General features: G+C 42.5%; 1 protein-coding gene and 1 long non-coding RNA gene across 11 annotated transcripts in view; one reads left to right on the top strand and one right to left on the bottom strand.

Moving 5' to 3' along the window:
* Positions 1-6,556: 6,556 nt before the first annotated feature.
* Positions 6,557-16,954, bottom strand: LOC119697370. The gene is made up of 3 exons (XR_005255834.1): positions 16,098-16,954; positions 12,262-12,499; positions 6,557-11,278 (listed from the first exon to the last, which is right to left on the bottom strand). It is a non-coding gene; the product is annotated as an uncharacterized LOC119697370 (long non-coding RNA).
* Positions 16,955-17,063: 109 nt separating this feature from the next.
* Positions 17,064-17,798, top strand: part of NFX1 (nuclear transcription factor, X-box binding 1) — an 80,272-nt gene continuing 79,537 nt past the window's right edge. For all 10 annotated transcript variants that reach the window (XR_005255831.1, XR_005255830.1, XR_005255832.1 and 7 more), the window contains exon 1: positions 17,064-17,205. Coding sequence is in view for 6 of the 10 variants with exons in the window: in XM_038128084.1 (XP_037984012.1) it covers positions 17,181-17,205 (25 nt within the window). In the remaining 4 variants the exon portion in view is untranslated. The remainder of the gene's footprint in view (positions 17,206-17,798) is intronic.

The raw sequence follows: 17,798 nt of genomic DNA, 5'->3' as shown, positions 1-17,798 counted from the left end.
TTTATTATCTTTCACAGCAGTAGCTATATTGAATTCTAGCTGAGCTTTCTCCTTTCTAATTTCCTCTCTACATCTAATGACATCCTTGTACTCTTCCTGAGTTGCCTGCCCTTTCTTCCAAAGGTCATAAACTTTTTTCCCTGAGTTCCTGTGAAAATTCTGTTCAGTCAGGCCTTTTTTTTTCCCCACCAACTCTTCTTTTGGCATATAGGGACAGCATGCTCCTCCTCCCATAAGATTTCCTTCTTAAAATGCGTCCAGCCTCCCTAGACTCCTTTGTTGTTAGTGATTGTTTCCTAGGTGGCTCTCTGAATCAGTGTCCTGAACAGGCCAAAGTCTGCCCAGTGGAATTCCAAGGTACAGGTTTTGCCTACCCCCTTCATTACTTCACCAAGAATTGAAAACTCATCTCATTTTTGTGGTCACTGTGCCCAAGACAGTCTCCAACCCCCACGTTTCCCATGAGCCCTTCTCTGTAAACAGCACGTCTAGAGGTGCAGTGGCCCTGACAGGCTTGCTTACTACCTGTGTCAGGAAGTTCTCTTCCACACAATCCAGGGAATTCCTAGAAAGCCTTTTCTGTGCTATGTTGAGTTTCCAACACATAATTGGCAAGTTTGGCAAGAACAAGGTCTAGGGATCAAGAATCATCAGCAAGCCTTTTATAGAATACTTCATCTGCTTCTTCATCCTGGCTGGCTAGTCTGTTACAGACTTCCATTAGGATGTCTGCCTCCCCCCTTACTCTTACCCATATGCACTCAGCCTTGTCATCATTAGCTTTGTGCTCTTTACAGTTGAAACACTCCCTAATGTACACTTATTCTAAAAAAAGTCTTAAGTTTTAATGCTTCAGACTCTGAATACAAGGCAGAATTAGGCAAGTAAATTTATGACAATTTTGTATTTCCTTTTCTTTACGTCACATTCCCATTCCTTGCCAACAACAAAATGTTTTAAAACTGTTTTAGCACATTGTACAAAAACTAGCTACTAAAACCATTTCCTTAAAAAAATCTAAATTTTTAAAATTTAAAAATTTTTAACAGAGTATGAAATAATAAGGCAAATTATTTGTTTTTGTAAAAATTGTACTTGATTAGGCCAAGAAGGAGATTGTGGGGTATGGAATTCCAGATTCTGCTTCATTATATCTCAAGTGATGAGCACCTCAGAGTTCAGAGAAGATGCATGGGGATGCATGGGGGAGTTTGGGTTTGTTTTTGTTTTTTTTTTTTTTTTTTTTTTTTTTATATCTGATGCCCAAAAACTAGGCAAGAAAACAGTATTCCATAGTGTAGGGCCTATAGAGCAGGTATTTCTTTAATTGATGCCACTAGTGAAGGGGATAGCTCCACCACAAACTCACTCATCCATTCTTCACAAAGTACAGTCTTTTATACTTTTTTACTTAATGTGCACATTATGCTTTCCTCACCTTCATATTGCAACATATTTTCTAATTACATTATTACATGCGCCGTTTACATGCGACGAGGTGGTCGTCAGCCTCCTGGTGGTTGTTTTGGATGAAGGCTCAGAAGTCTTCCTTGGGGTTGAACTTTTCACCTTTCCTTCTGTGCATGCTCTATAAGATTGTCTGCTCAAATTGCTAGTGGTTAGCTTTTTGCAGTTAGCTTGTTCTGCTAAATTTGCTGACTTCTAAAAGGTGCTTTCATTCACATACCCTGTTATAAATGAACTACTTCTTTCTGCAGATCTACAGCTTCTTGCAGAGTTCAAGCATTACCTTGTTGCCTAGGCATATAAAGGAAGGAAAGGAGGTGGGGGTGAACCAGGGAGGGTGATGGGGCAACATTGTCTTGTTGGCCAGTGTCACAACTTCAAAGTTGTAGATCCTACCATCTCTCTGGCTGTCTTATTTGAAGACAATTTAAAGTGCAGACACTCCAAAGTAAGGTACCTCCCTTTTTAATTACTTCCCTTTTCACCAATAGAAGAGATGAATGTAAGAAGACATAACTGAAAAAATAAGTTTACTAAAAAATGAAACAGCAGCAGGCAAAAATAACAGTGATAGTCACTAGATACAAAGTTGCTGAATCTCATGGACTCTCGAGAAACAAAGAGAAACAAAATGGCGGAGAAGCCTCTCCCCCAAGATGGCGCCCTCCAATAATGACCTTGTGGTCTGAGAGAGAAAGGCAGGAATGGCAGACAAACCCTCCCCCCCAGAATAGCGCCCTCTACAGATAACCATGCGGTCTGAGAGACAAAGATGGTGGACAATTCCTGCTCAGGTCAACTTTTCCCTAGAAAAAAATGGGAAGGTAGGAGCTTATGAAACGGTTCTGGTGGCAGATGGGGTGAGCTGGCATTGCCTGGGGCCTCTGACCCCACGGTGTCAGCTCCCCAGCTTCCTTTTGGTGACTGTGGCATTGTGTGTCTGTGTGTGTGGTCAGTGCAGCTTCTCACTGCCTCCTCCAGCCACCTGCTGCACTCAGCCAGTGTTGGTGCTGCTGTCACAGGTTGCTGTTTCAAAGGGGAAGAGGGCAGAGAAGCAAAACTGTCAGGCATCAAAGAATAGTGGCCCTGTTGCTACTCACAGATGTGCCTGAAGCAACCTCTTCAGGAGCCCAGAGAGACACAAAAAAGGCTTCTGCCTTGCACCATCCCAGCTTCCCCACAAGACTGAAGAAGAAAGGCAATAGAGCGTCTGCCTAAGTACTCCCAATCTTAAGAAGACCCTGTCACCCTCTGACTTCTTGTCATGGGATGATTTATGATAGTGTATTCCTTGACCCTCTGCTTTATGCCCAAAAATGGATGCTGTATCTTTAAGATGGGTCCTGAGGGAGAGGTGAGCCTTGGGCTTGTTGGTAGGGTTTTTCAAAGCCTCACTAACCAGGTGTCTGGGTGGGGGTGCGGTGCAGTCTGGGTTGGGTTTTTTGGGGTTTTTTGTTGCTTGGCTAGCTTAGTTTTTGTTAATGCAGGCAAGAAGTTTTTCTTTCCTTCTTGACCTTCTTGACCTCAGAGAAGCTGCAGCAGCAATCCTTCAGCAACTTTTTGAGGTGTGAGAAATAGCTACTCACTTTTCAAATTTAGAAAAGTTTATTAAACCTTATCAAAAATGCAACAGAGGACTGAATAGAGAAAATATTATGGCACTGGGAGCAAAAGGACTTTTCCCACCATGTTCTTGCCCACACAATGGAGATTTCTCCTTTTAACCCCTTTGCCCCTCCCAAAGTTCTGTCCATCGACTCCTTCTTCACTGTCCAGTGATGGAGTTCACTTCATCGAATCCTGATTGGAGGTCAGATGTTGCCATAGTGACAAGCTGACCCTCCCAATTGTCCCAACCCCAGCAGTCCCTTGATAACAATGGAAGAGAGTAAAACATAACTATAAATCTATAAAACCTTTCTTAAACTATATACATTGTAAAAAATGCATATTATATGATTGGATCTTTGCAAATATTAAAATGAATACTATATGTGTTATGTTGGAAAGTTATGTTGTAGTAATCTCTTTTAAGTAGTGTGGTAAATATAGTTTTTAGGCTATAGCATAATACTAAAATAGAAACTATATGATGTAAGATACTTTTTTGTAACTGACCCAAGAAATGAAAAAGATAACCAAGAAATTCTTCTCATTTATCCTCTCTGGATGGAGATATAACAGAATTCCAAGAAAAGAATTATTGCCTCTTTATTGGGAAGGCCCGGACTCTGAGGAACCAAGGCAGCTGATTTACAAAATGAAGGGGCAAAGTTGACAATAAACAGAAAAATCCCTAGTTTGAAAGGCATTTTTGAATCATGTATGAGATATATGAATATGCAAGAGGTTACTGCTTTTAAGAGTTAATCCTTTGTTAGCAAGCTATACTTTTTGGGGGCTTTATGCCCAGGAAGAATCCAGACGTGTAAAATTCTTTGCTTTTATTGTCCTTTATTGTCCTAACTCTGATTATCCAAATTTATTGCTCTAATTTGTATTACTATTTTTTTAACTATTTTATTACTATTAAACTTTTAAAATTTTAAAAAAAGTGATTGGCATTTTTCACTTACATGATATTTCTGTTAATTGTGAGAGTCAATCATCGCATTACTCATCTATCTGAGAGGTAAACTGCGCAGTTTGTTTAGTCTGAGACCAGAGAAAATGGGACCTGTGGGAGAGGGGTTGGTCAGGATCGGTGGGAGAGAGAGGCCTGCTCCATTTTTGGCCCCAGACCTTGGGAAAGCCAAGCTGAGGAGAGAACGCACACTGAGAGACTCTAGTCCACCTGCTTCATCTGCTGTGGAGAGGAGATCAATGCCAGAGAGTCACTAAATTTCATCTGTTTGCCTGAACTACAGCATGAAGTTCTTGTTTGGTTTCTTTTCCTGAGAGAAAAGCTGGCACCATCTTCTACCATGTGGCATGAGCCAGTACTTTTTCCTTGGTGTTTTGGGTTTTTGTTCATGTGATAAATATATTATAGGGTTGGCTTACACAATTGTTAGAGTGTTTCATAATGTCGACCTTTGTAAAAAAGCTTAGAGATCTTTCAATCCAAATATTGTGTTGTGATACTAATGTTGGTTGGGAGTTGTTGTAATGTTAACATTTTACTAAGAAAAAATCCAGGCCTGGTGAATGAATCAAAGAGTAGCAGACGACCACAAGGAGGATGACTGCACATGCTCTGAAGGGTAGGGACGGAGGAGGAACTATGTTAAAATGATTGAATATGTATGATCATTTATGATTATGTATTTGGCTGATGCAATACCCACAGTATAAAAGGGGTATTGCTGTGTTGACTGGTGTGCCTCTGGCTGCAGCTAAGCACCCAGTGCTGTTCCTTTTTTGTCCCCTATTATGTCTTATTACATTTCCTTTAAATTTTAAATGAGGAGTAGGCTTCATTTCTCACAGTTCGGGGGGGTGGCGAGGGCAAGGTCTGAAAGTTTAATATCTAGCATTTAATTTACTATTTTTACTGTGCCTTGTGGGCATTGTTTGTTAATAAACTGTTTAGTTTTTTGTTTTTTCACTTTCATACACTAGTATTCATTTCCTATTTGTCAAGAAAATTAATCCACAATGTCAGCAATTTATGTCCAAAAAGGAGACAGAGGAATCCTGTAACTTTGTTTGAATAAAGTGAGAGGCCATGGGGCATATCCTATGGGGTCTCTCAAATTGTTAGAGAATGCAGCCTCCTTTTTATCCTAATTTCCAGGCTGCATTTCCCTCTCTCTTTCCCAATTGGCTGAAGTACATGAGAGGTATAGACTTCCTGAATCGCGTAATAGAGACCTCCTTCTAATGTGCATTCCCCCATGCCCCCTCCTTCATTTTCTTAGTTTTTCTGTTCTTTTTCTGTAAGTCCAGGAATTTAGCACAGCTTTGGGTGAGCAAAGGTCTATGTAAATTAGTGGAATTCCTAGGAAGGTATGATTCCTATCATTGCTTCTTTCACCTATCAGTATCTGACTTTATCGACCAGCAGGCCTGCAGTTTGTTTGTAAAGACAACTCCCTCTCATTCCTTTCATATCGGTGGAAAGGGATTCTTGGAACCCTTTTAGACGAGACAACTCATTCCCGACTGTTTCTCCTAAATTTGTCTCTAAATTGAGACACCTCTGCAGTTCCATTTCTGGACCTCATCTCTTAAAGAAACAGTAAAAATTTTAGGCAGATGACATAGCACAGCTAGAGATAGAAAACAATAACATTCTGGGTTATGCAGGACACTGGCCAACCTGCTCAACTGTTCTAGGATTGAAGAATTTTTTATCCTCTCCAGTCAGAATTTTGGTTGTTTCAGTCTGTTGCTTCTTGTTGCGCATCTTAGAGAATTGCTTGCTCATTCTTCTCTATGAAACAATGTAGATAATTGAAGACAGCAATCAGATTTTGTCTAGTCTTCTCTTGGTTGGATAAACCCAGTTAGATCAGCCTCTCCCTGTATATCAGCCTCCTAGTGGACCGTTCTTCCTGCTTGTCAAGGTCAATGTGAATCACAGCCTGTGGGGTTTCACCCCCGGATTGGGGTGACCCCAAAAGATGGAAAAGTCCCTCCCCCAACCCGTGCCTTCGAAGAAAGACTCAGTAGTCGTCTGTTGTCTGTTCTCAAGGTAGTTTATTGTTGGTTATCTAAAAGATTCTTCTCCTGAACTGCTGTGGCCTGTTCAGCAGGTCAGACAAAGGCACACTGCCCTCCCAGGGGGCTGGTGCCATCTTTTATATCATATATTATGTACTACATGTTTATACCTTTTCCCCAGTACGTACTATCTATATTGAATGGTGACTTTCTACTCTAAACCAATCTGTGAGTGCCAACATCACCAAAGACATGGAGGCTAGGAAGGAGAAAGAAAGAGGACAGGGCACACCCAAATCCCTCCATCTTAGAATCCCCTGACCCCCATGTACAAAACTTGGACCACTGCGTACAAGGCTTAAAACCCTCCTGTACAGCACTCAAAAATCCTTCCTTCCACTTTGTGACTACTTCTACTATGCTATCTAAACTTGTGTGTGTGGCTTGTAATTCTTCATACAGAGTTAGTCATTTGCTCCATGGGCTAAGATCAAAACCCCACGTGTGTCTTTGGCTGCGTGCCAGGGTCTCAGAGCCCCCGCCAGCAGCTCTGGCCATCCAGGGCACCCAGAGGAGAGTCCTGGGTTCCGACACAGGCCTGCCTCTGAATGTCATGTGCTCCGTCCAGTTTTGTGTCATATGCCAACTTGTTCAGGGTCCTAGGGCCCTTCTGTCCCCTTTTCCAGGCCATTGGTGATGATGTGAAACAGTGTCAGTCTCAGTGTAGACCCTTAAGAAACCCTGTTTAACTGGGCTTCCAGCTCTATGATCACTTGCAGTTAGTCATAGTGGAGTCATTTACCTTTGGCTATCTGGTAAAACCAAACATTCTCTTATTTTACTTCTCTCTCTTTCTCTCCCTCCCCTCTTTATACAGATATGTGTACACACACACACACACACATTCTGCAGAATTATGAGTTTCTGTTACATAAATTGACAGTAAAGGAATTTGACAAAGAATATTCTAATTTTTGCTTTTCTGTTCAATTTTCACCTGCCCTTTTGGATTTTTGCTCTAGTATAAGACAAATCCAGACATAACAGTTGAACTCATCTACTGGGTTATCACTGCATAGTATTCAGAGGGCTGAAAATAAATATATTTTTTCAGGTGAGTGTACTACAGGACACAGAAAGCTTCTGTTTCTTATAGTCTCGTGGATATTGTGGAGGAACCTGGGTGAGTCAACATCTAGTTCAGCGTGCCAATGATATATTTTTGTCTCCCTTCTAAAACTTTCTCCTTCTTTACCATATTTTATGAGTGTTCTGTGCATATTTCTTCAGTACTGCAATACTTTTTTTTTAGACCTTATTTTCTTTTTCTCTGATTTGTCAGATATTGGAAAGCAGCTCTGTTGCCACTCATCATTGCTAATTTAGAGGTAAACTTTCTTTTGATTATAAAAATAACTCTGAGAGGGGCTTTGGTTCTTCATTCTGTTACCATGGCATCAAAGATTTTTTATGTGTAATTTCTTAAGTATCATTCTTAGTGCCTCTTCTCAGTATTGGGAGGACATCCAAGTGGTAATTTATCTGGCATGGTCCTCCTGTACAGTTTTATACTATGCAGTGAATTATTTTATGTGGTTTACATGATAAGGGAAGGAAAGAGTACTGGTTACAATGATCTATTTAAAGTCCCTTGTGATTAAACTTTAAGATCTTTCTTGGGAAAATGTTTACTCTTATTGCAGTAAATTCTGTGTCCAAACATTGGTAGAATCCTCTTGTATTCTTTTCCTTGAAATTACAGAAAGTAGGAAGAGTTGACTAGAAATCACAGGAATGTCACTGCTCTTTGTTAGATCCACCACATGTCAGCTGTACATGTTACAGATGCAATGGAACAAGTGCCTTGTGTGCTGGTTAGAAGTATAGTTCTGAAAAATACATACATGGTTGTCACCACAGGCCCCCAGCTGGGTAATAATTAGCATTGACTCCATGTTGCAGAAGGCTGATCAATTGCTTTATTCTATTCTATATTATACTATATCTGTTAAGAAGCTCGTAACCCTTACAAACAGTCTGATACAGCTTTGACCTACTTGGTCAATCAACCCAAACACCATCCAGTGTCCAATTAAAAAATCACCCTTTGGTAAACAAATCTCCATAACACATTCCACATGTGCAGAACAACAGGTGCAGCAAGTGGAGATAAGAATTAGTTCTCATTCTTTTCTCTGATTTTCTCACAGCCTTCCCCAGGAAAATGCCTGGGAAAGTCTGTGCCTGCTCTCTGTGGCCAGAGAGTTGCTGCCACACATGGTAACATGGTAAGCCCAATATGTTGGATTTCACGTGGATGTTGGAAATGCTTTTTGTTCATACTGGGGACCCCAGCAGCATTTACTACTACTTATCCAGATTTTCCAGGCAGAACTATGGATGTTCAGAAACTTTGAGGCAAGTTATAGTTTACAGCTAAATTCTTCACCAAAAATAGGTTGCCTGCTGCAAGCAAATGAGAAGTTGTGTCAGACTGAAATGTTATGGTTAATGGCTCAAACATTGTTATGAAAGATTTTTTTGCCCATTATGGCAAAACTATAAAGGAGTTACCACCACCTAAGTCCTCCCCTCCCTCAATATTCTTCTTGACTGAAAGTTTGGACTGTGAGTTAAGCCACCTAAAGGGAACTTGAGATAACATAAAGGTGACACTAATATCCAATAATCTCAGGTCTAGGAGGAAGTAACAAGGCTAAGGGAAAAGAATGTATCTACAAAGAAAGCCAAACCCAGCAGCTTTCCTGAAAATCAGCTGTGGCTGGGTTTGGGGTGGGGAGGCCATAGCCCATAAACTCATTTCCTGAGGCCAGGTTTGCATACACTCTACCCCAACCAAGGGGGAAAGGAGGGGAGTTTTGTGTGTGGGGTGTAGTCTCTAGTCAGAGAAAGATAACACCCATCCTCCCTTACACTAACTGACTCAGTTGTAAACTCCCCCACACCCTGGGAAGGCCCCATCCACACAGGACATTCATATTGAGAGGCAGCTGAGGAGGTTTCATAAACCATTAGACCCCGAAAGAGTCCCTCAGACTCATTCCTGAGACTTTGCACCAGAGGATTGCCTGCTATGCAAACTGATGCAACAGATGCAGAGTCTGTTGCAAGAGACAATGTCAAACTTGCCCCCTGCTCCTAGGGGAGGTAGCCGGGCATACCCATCTGGCCCAAAGGTATATTAATCCATTGAACTCTGTTTTGCAGGACTCTCACCACCAAGAAGACCAGAAGAAGAGGATCAATGGGGAGACCATTGGGATCCAGAGGGTGGTGATATTTTCTACTTAATCTGTCATCTCTGTCACTCTCTTTCTCTCCCCCACTATTCTCCTATTTCTTTCTCTCTCTCTCTCACTCTCCCTTCTCCCCCCTCCCTCTCATATTCACTGTTAAATAAAATTGATACTACTGAGTTCAGCATATGGTCTCATTTGCACCTTAATTCAAGCAGAGGCATGTCTCTAATAATTTTAATAACTGGATCATAACAGAAGTCAGCTGCCAGGAGTCCTTTCACATGAAGGCCTTTGGTCCTATGTGCTACCACGTATTCCTAATATGCCATGCACATCTCCTTTCCTTACCTCCCTACGGATGCCGCACTAAAACGATACTTTATACCTCCAGGCTGGTGATCTGTTTAATGGAGTCGGTGGTCGGAGATACAGACAACACATACTCTAGGTCTTCATGGGACAGCAGCATGTTTCATTGTCCGCACTCTCCTGAAATTGCAGATTTTGAATCTCTTGGTCTAGATAGCTCATTGATCTGACTTTAACACCACCTAGCTCCCCAACCAGTGAGACGTCTGCCACTTAGAGTGGAACGCGATTGCGTGAAGTCCCTGTATGTATTAAAATCTATCTTATCATCTCTCAGCCAGGGACTTGTTTGTGGAACCAAGCTGGGTTTCTTATTTACAGCCAAATTAATTGCTCAGTACAAGCCAGCTTGTACTGTAGTATCTCCTTTCTTTCTTTGTTAAATATTGTGACCTGCTCTTTGTTGCCTATCTGCAAGGGCCCTTTGCAAACAGGGTGACAGAAGACAGCATGGGTTTAATTTGCATGAGGCCATGTATCACTGGAGCTGCAGCATTCATGTCTATGAGCTGTTAGGTGAGAACTACTAATTTTACAATCTTTCAGGCTAATATGTCACAGGCTATTTTTCTTAGAAGTTACAAAGTTAAGTGTAGTTAAAAAGTTAAGTTACAAAGTTAAGTTACAAAGTTTAGTGTTATGTTGCAACTTAACACTAAAAGCAAGAGACCATTTAACCTTTAGAACCTTGAGAAAGAACACAACTACTAGAAAAACAATTTGTAAACAGAGTTACATCTTAACACCAAACTGAAATTATAACTTCAAAACATTCAACTTTAGAACTGTGAGAAGAACCAACCTTACAGATGAATCAATTTGTAAACAGGAAAAGCAATTTGTTGTTCCATATGTTGTTTCTTTTGTTGTGAATTAATTGAAAGACATGAGAAAAATATGAGAACATGAGAACACTTGAGACCTCTGAGAGGGTTGTACATCCATCCCTCTTCACAGTCCCAAATTCCAACAGTGGAGCTCCCAGCTTCTCTGACATTTTTTGTGAGTGTCTCTTGCACCCTGTGCTCATCGCCATTTTGAGTGACCGGCACTGGCATTCTAGTCACTGCTTTTGCCATAATATTAAAAAGAAAAGTTCTTACTTGGAGGGAAGCCCATGCTCCCATGTTCCTAGCAGTGATTCCAATCTACAAAGGGGGATTTGAAACCATGTGGCACACTCTGCCATTTATCGCTGGGATTTTGCAGCAATTTTCCTCTGCCTGTGGTAATTCCACCACTTTCTGCTGTCCCACCAGCTGTTCACAGCAATTTTTGCTGCAGCAATATTGCACCACTATCCACCATCCCATTGGCTGTTTGCAGCAGTTCTGCTGCCTGTGGCAATTTCTACTGCTTTTCTACTGTCATACCTGCTGTTCAACAGCAATTCTGCTGCCTGTGGCAATATTCTGCTGCTGTTCTTGTCTTCCCGCAATACCACAGTTATTTAAAATGGCTGAGTCCATTCCTCGCACGGGCCACCACATGTTACGTGGAGTCGGTTGTTAGAGACAGAAATGACACACACTTCATGTCTTCATGCTGCAATAGCATGTTTCATTGTCCGCACTCTCCTGAAATAGCAGGTTTTGAATCTCTTGGTCAAGATAGCTCATTGCTCTGACTTTAACACCACCTAGCTCCCCAACCAGTGAGATGTGTGCAGCTTAGGGTGGAACGTGATTAGGCGAAGTCCCTGTATGTATTTAAATCTATCCTATAATCGCTCAGCCAGAGACTTGCTTATGGAACCAAGGTGGTTTTCTTATTTACAGCCAAATTAATTGCCCAGTACAAGCTAGCTTGTACTGTAACAGTGATGTATGCTTAGTTCCTGGTAACACAATATGCTGTCTCTGGGGATGCACATTTCTACCTCATTTGCTGCTTTCCAAACTGTAGAGGAATACATCTGGTCCACCTAGCCCAGTTTGCTAGCTGCTACCGTGATTGACAGCGGTCTTGCCCAATCATATATCTCCCAAGGCTGCAGGCATCTCACTGGCCAGAACCTGAAGGGGCATGGAGTTCAAACCAATGACAGCATCCAAAGCAGGTCTCTCAAATGCTCTATATAAGGGAGGGCTTTGGAAATAAAATCTCTCTGTTGCCACGCGAACCTGGGGGTAAGTGATCTCTGTCTCCTGCCCACTGCCCGCCCCCACCTCCCCCTCCCCCCCTCCACATGATTTAACAGCAAATTAAGATGCAGATTGAGCCCTGGGTAGGAGCCTGAGACAAGAGGCTGTGAAATGCTGACCTTTTAGATAACAGGTTTCTGTGTTACTGTTCTGTGAATAAATTGCTTTTTGGAACTCAACATCTGAGACTCTGTTATGGAAAATCTGGGGTCAAACTGGGAAGGAAACCAGGTCTGACTGCATGTGAATGGGGTCTGTCAAGTGGAGCCACCTTCAGCTCATTGGAGCCAGTTGAGGTAAAGCGGCTTCAGTCCTAGGAGTTAAGGTCTCTGCCATTGGGAGTGTGATTACCAGAGAGTTTCATAAATGGGAAGACTGGGGAGTTTTCTTAGCACAAAGCAGACAGCTTTCATCACCTATTCAGGCAGGTGGGGGAACCTGCTTATTTCTTCCTCCTTGGACAGCAGAGCTGCTGCTTGCTGAAGTCTTCAAACCAAGGTGTGAACCATTTGGAGTCATGTAGGACTGGTCTGGTTTCTCAGCAGCGTGTAGAAGGGAATTGCTGCAGCAGGCCAACTGTTTTTGTCTGGGTAAAAGGGCTACATGAAGACTTCAAAACTTGTCTTCCATAAGCACGAAAAACACAGTTAGCACCTAGGACACCAGAAGCAAAGGCAGGATCAGCTTGTGCGATGGACCTCAGAAATCAGAAGTGGGTACAGATTTCAACATCTGAAAATTCATGTCTGAGACTCTCATCTGGGCCACTGTCTTTTTACTGACGCTCAGATTTCTCAAACCAAAGTGGTCATTCTGTTACTAGTACCACGTTATTAGTACCCTACCATTATGGTTTTCAGCTTCAAACTTTTTTTGTAGTATAAGTGCAGTTTAACTTCTTTTAGTTTTATATTTTACTCTCTGCCCCTGCTTCCTGGACAGGACTCTAAATGATCTCTAACTCTATGTCACCTCTCAAAGTCCTTTCCCCATTCCTTTGTCCTCTGAGAAGGAGGACCCAGGTTTGTGTATAATATTTATCTATTTATACAGTGTCTTGATGTTACCTCTACTTATTACTCCTTTCTTAGAAAAGTTTAATAATTTGATTTGCTTTTTTTTTTCACACTACTGGGCATAGATAAGACATTTTCATAGAACTACCTGTCTTATAACAGCTCAGGGCTCTTCCTTTTAAATGTGAAGGTGGGATGGTTTCTTCCCACATGCCCTGCTTTACAATGAGCTTCCCTAAATTCCATCTTTTTGCCTATATGCCCAGTACTCAAAGATTCTTCTGCTTGCAGTTCTTCTCAGTCTGCCATTGCCTACATTTCCCTAAATAACACTGCACTGTCAGCAGACTCTGACAGTGCCATTTCCAGAACCTTGAGAAATATGTTGCAATGATTAGATTCCAAAGCACTTCCTTGTGGGACCCTATTGATTACTTCCTTTTCCTGTGAAAAAGGACTATTGACTGTCTTATTTGCTATCTTTCATTCAGTTATTTACACCTGCAACTATTTATTTCTTGGCAATGTAACTTTTAAGAGCTTTTAATGACTGACCTCTCCAAATTCCCTCCAGAAATCAGTATTGTCAGTTTTCTAGGATCTATCTCCCTTAGCCATGAGGGACTAATAAGTATTTCATTAGGACTGTGAGATTGTGAGGCAGCTCTTCCCTTTACAAATGCCTTTATGACTCATCCCTATTACAGCATCTTTATGCATATGCTCGCCAATTCTAATCCATTTTACAGTTTCCACTAAATTACCTGCTATGGACATGAGGACTGTACTTTTCTAGTTTTCTTATGGTATCCTTTTAAAATCAGCTTTCAAGAGTCTGCTATAGCAGATACAACTCTGCCTTCTACACCAAATCAGTTTTGTACTAGAGGTTTTTCAGGACAGTTTGTAGTTCCCTCTTGAATTCTTTTAGAATTGCTGGTTATATACTGCCTGGTCCTTGTGATTTATTATTATTAATTTTGCCTATGTGTTCCATAACCTATATGTTACATATGGAATCTTTCAAGACACAACCCCTACTGAGTCCCCTCATAAAAAAGAAGAGCTGGCTTGGGAATCTCATCCATCTCTGCTGTAGTGAACACAGATGTAACAAATTAATTTAGATTTTCTGTTATTTTCTTTGTATGCTCTTTTACATTTCTTTCAATTTTCCTGGTACTGCAGTCTGTCGGGCAGACAGCCAGGGCCTGAAGTGTGTGTTTTGAAAAGGGATTTATTATTAGATTTTATTCCTTATGCAAGCTATTCCTCAAATTCTTTTAGACTGTCTCATGGTATGGTTTACTTTTTATCTGTCACAAGTTTGGATTCTATTTTCAATTTTATGCCCAAACCTAGCTTTTGGAAGGATGCTTCTAAAAAGCTGTCCCCAGCAACAAGCACTTTTTTTAAATGAAAGCACATATTGGTGGATGATTTTTTTTTTTTTTTTTTGCTTGTCCATAAGGGCTTTATGTAAGGAAGGAAAGAACAAAAGAGAGCACAGTGTGCTGCAATTGACTGTGTCTGCAGCACCTTATAACTCCTCCCTTGCCTTCTGGAAATGTACACACTACTGTATAAGCTACTGCTCCTGCCTGCAGGGATTGTAACCCCAATGGCATTTGAAATACCTAGGAACAGCTTCTTTAAAAATCAGGAGCTCCGGGAAATACTTCACACAAAGGGTACAATATGCAGGAGACTCATGCTGAACATCTAGACTTGTAGTTTATTGGCTGTAGTCCATTTTATCTTCCTCACCAGAATCTCCACATCATGACAACCTTGCTGTCTTCATGTCAAGGCATGTCCTCAGCAGTCACTGACCTCACCATGGGCTGGTTTTTAGAAATGACTATTGGTTGATGACTAAATGACTAAATGAAAATACATTTTTAGAAATTACTATACCATGATGACTGTTTGGAAGTGAATGTGTTTCTGCTAGAGATTTGTCTTCCTTGGCATGCATGCTGACACAGACCTAGGCTAGGGCTTCCCTTCCTTCTGCTTCCCTGCCTCATCTCCCCCTCTTCATTGAAAGGCAAGCTGTTTACTGTCGTCCCTGCTGCATATAGGAGAGTTGACTATAAGAGCCCCAAGGACATTCTCTCCCATGTCCCTACCCCCAACATCCTGGGGGCTAGGGTTTGTCTGGATGAACTCACACCAACTTCAGAGTGCCTACCCTTTGTTATTTCCCTCACTGCTTTATAACACCTCCTCTACTTCTGCCTAAACTATGTTGCAGGTATGCTTGTGCCTAACCTCACTGACTTTTACCCACTGTCTTGACTTCTATCCTAAGCTGCCCTGTCACTACAGGCTTGCATGACAACCTGGCCCTTTGCCTGGAGTGTTGGTGAACCTACTTTGCTCTTCTTGCTCAGGTATTGAATTTGCTGACTCTTAGCTCCTAGCTCTGTCTTCTACATGGAGCAGTCTGTCCCTGCTACATCCTTACAGTCCTACTGTTCAGATGAAAAGAAGCAGCCACTGAGCAAAGAAATGAGTGAAAAATGGCAAAAGGATCGGAAGATAAATATTCAAGCATGACAAAGTAAAAACAAAATACATGTTTTAAGAGAGGGTGTATGATACAGTCGGGAGAACCTTTCCACTATCCCTGAAGTGAAAAGAAGAAATTATGAGGAAAAAATAAAAAGGCTACTTTGGCTAAACTAAAGAAGAAAATAAAAGCAGATGCCTGTAGAGAAATGCTGGGCAGTTAAGTTAGGCTATCAGGAATGGCTGGAATTCACTCAATGCAAATTTAAGACAGAAAAGGGGAAAAAAAGCAGAACTGTTTAGATAAACAGAGAAAATGGGGAACAAAGGAAAACCTGTACAGACCTAACCATTAGCAATTGTGCAGCAGAACACACAGGAAAATTTCACTAGTGCTTTCCAGGCAGTGACTGGTTTCTTGGTGGTAACAAAAAAACAAAACAAAACAAACCAACAACAACAAAAAAACCTAACAAAACCAACCAAAAAAAAAACCCCAAACCCCCCCAAAAAACCAAAAAAAACCCAGGGTACATATTGAGGTGTTGTGGTATTCATGAAAAGCAGTGTTGAAATTTTGTAGTAGTTCTATATGAGTATTATGGTCACATCTTTACAGTAGTGATAGAGAAGTCTATGGGAGCTAGAGGACTAATGCAAGCTTCTTGACAGCAGCAGGAAAACCACACACCATCCCTGAAAGGATTGTTACTGACACATACCTTTCTTTGCAGCCTTAGATGATCACCATGTTTACATACAGCAAAGCACTTCATATACATTCAAAATACATGGCAATCATGTAGCATCTTCATAAGGCTGTTGCCATACTGGTTTGCAAGCTTCCTTTGCAGCAATGGCATGAGTTTGGGGGGCACTTCAGTGGCTAGTGTTTCTGCAATAACCCACAAGTTCTTTAAGTTCCAAGACCCACAAGTCTTTGAAGCCACGAACTTTGCCCACAATGAACAGTAGCGCTATGCAGCTAGTGGAACTTTGAACGGAGAATTTCAGTAGGAGGGTGAGGTGTGGAGGTTAAAATGCAGACAGGCTGTGTGCAGCAGTGCTCCTGAGGTGTCGTTCTTCTGAGTTGATGTTACAAAACTATGAGCTTTCTCTGCAGTCTCTCTAAAAATCAGCAGCTCTGTAAGGCCTCTGAGCTGTTCTGTAGATGTACTGTAACCATGGCACTGCAACCTCTGCAGGAAGGTGTGAATCATAAAATGGTTAAACACTGGTGCTGAAACCCGCAGTATGACGAATCATGCAGTTCTATCGAGTGTTTGTAGCTGGAACATAAGATTTGTCTGCAGCACCAGCTGCAGTCCTTGTGTGGACTTTTTTATGTCTCTACCTCCTTCAAGATAGCCTGATAACAGATCCCTGCTTTCTATCCTGTGCCTAGAGAAAGCACATCTTTTACACGTGGAGACAGAGGGCCGAGATGTCCTGTACCCACCCTCCTGCTCTTGGCCCGCTCAGCCGGGCTCTGAAATGCTGGAGACAAGCCGATTGCCAACCAAAAGGTCCATTAATTGCCAGACCTAGTGTTTCTTTCTCTCTGTTTGTCTTCCTTTCTTCCTCCTTTGCAGTATCAAACAAGGTTCGCAACCCAACAGCCCGCTTGTCCTCCGCTCCGGCCGCCCCCGGCTCCGCCCCTCCCGCCTCGTGCTTGGTCCTTCTCTCTCTCTCTCCACTGCGGTGCAGGCTGCGTGCGGAGATACGGCTCAATTGGTGGCGCATGCGCAAGCTGTGCGCGTGCGCGGCAGCACCGTGCCGGACCGCGGAGTGGGGCTGGTGTTGGCATGGCGGAGGCGCGGCCCGGTTCAGGTGAGCGTGGCTGCCGTTTTGGGGCAGAGAGACTGAGGAGAGGGACTGCAGAATTGGGTGGGCGCAGTGAAGGGGAGGCGCAGTCATCACTCCCCAGCGATACTAGCGGGTAGAACGTCGCGCCGAAGCGGTCGCCACTGATCGCTGGCTTGTTGAAGGGTGCGGGCTGCGGCACCACCTGTTGCAGCTGGCCCGCCCCTGCCCTGCGCGACTTAGCGGTGCCTGTCGCGCCCAAAATGGCCGGGCTCGCCTGTGCCGCAGGGCCCGGTAGGAAGAACTTTGCCCGAGGAGAAACGTGCTTGCTCATAGTATGGGACAAACGAATGTAACGTCTTTGGTAACGCCAGAGAAAATACATAAAGAAGAGCTTGGTTACTGGAAAACCTGTTTGCTCTCTGCCCACCCATATCCTTGAAACCCAGATTTCAGGCTGCCCGCACAAGAACAGTGACAATGACAACGTCTCAGGCCCACGAGCTGCTGTAAAGCCGCGTCTTTTTGAGGGATCTCAGAGGGATCTCTGAGTAGAAGTCTTGGACATGCAGGAGGTTACTGGTTGGAGCAGGTGCTACCTGTTCTGAGGAATCTAGGCA

The sequence above is a fragment of the Motacilla alba genome, chromosome 2, assembly GCF_015832195.1.
Source record: "Motacilla alba alba isolate MOTALB_02 chromosome 2, Motacilla_alba_V1.0_pri, whole genome shotgun sequence".
Taxonomy (NCBI): Eukaryota; Metazoa; Chordata; class Aves; order Passeriformes; family Motacillidae; genus Motacilla; species Motacilla alba.
The sequence above is the reverse complement of the archived record's forward strand: the minus strand, read 5'-3'. Positions and strand labels throughout refer to the sequence as shown.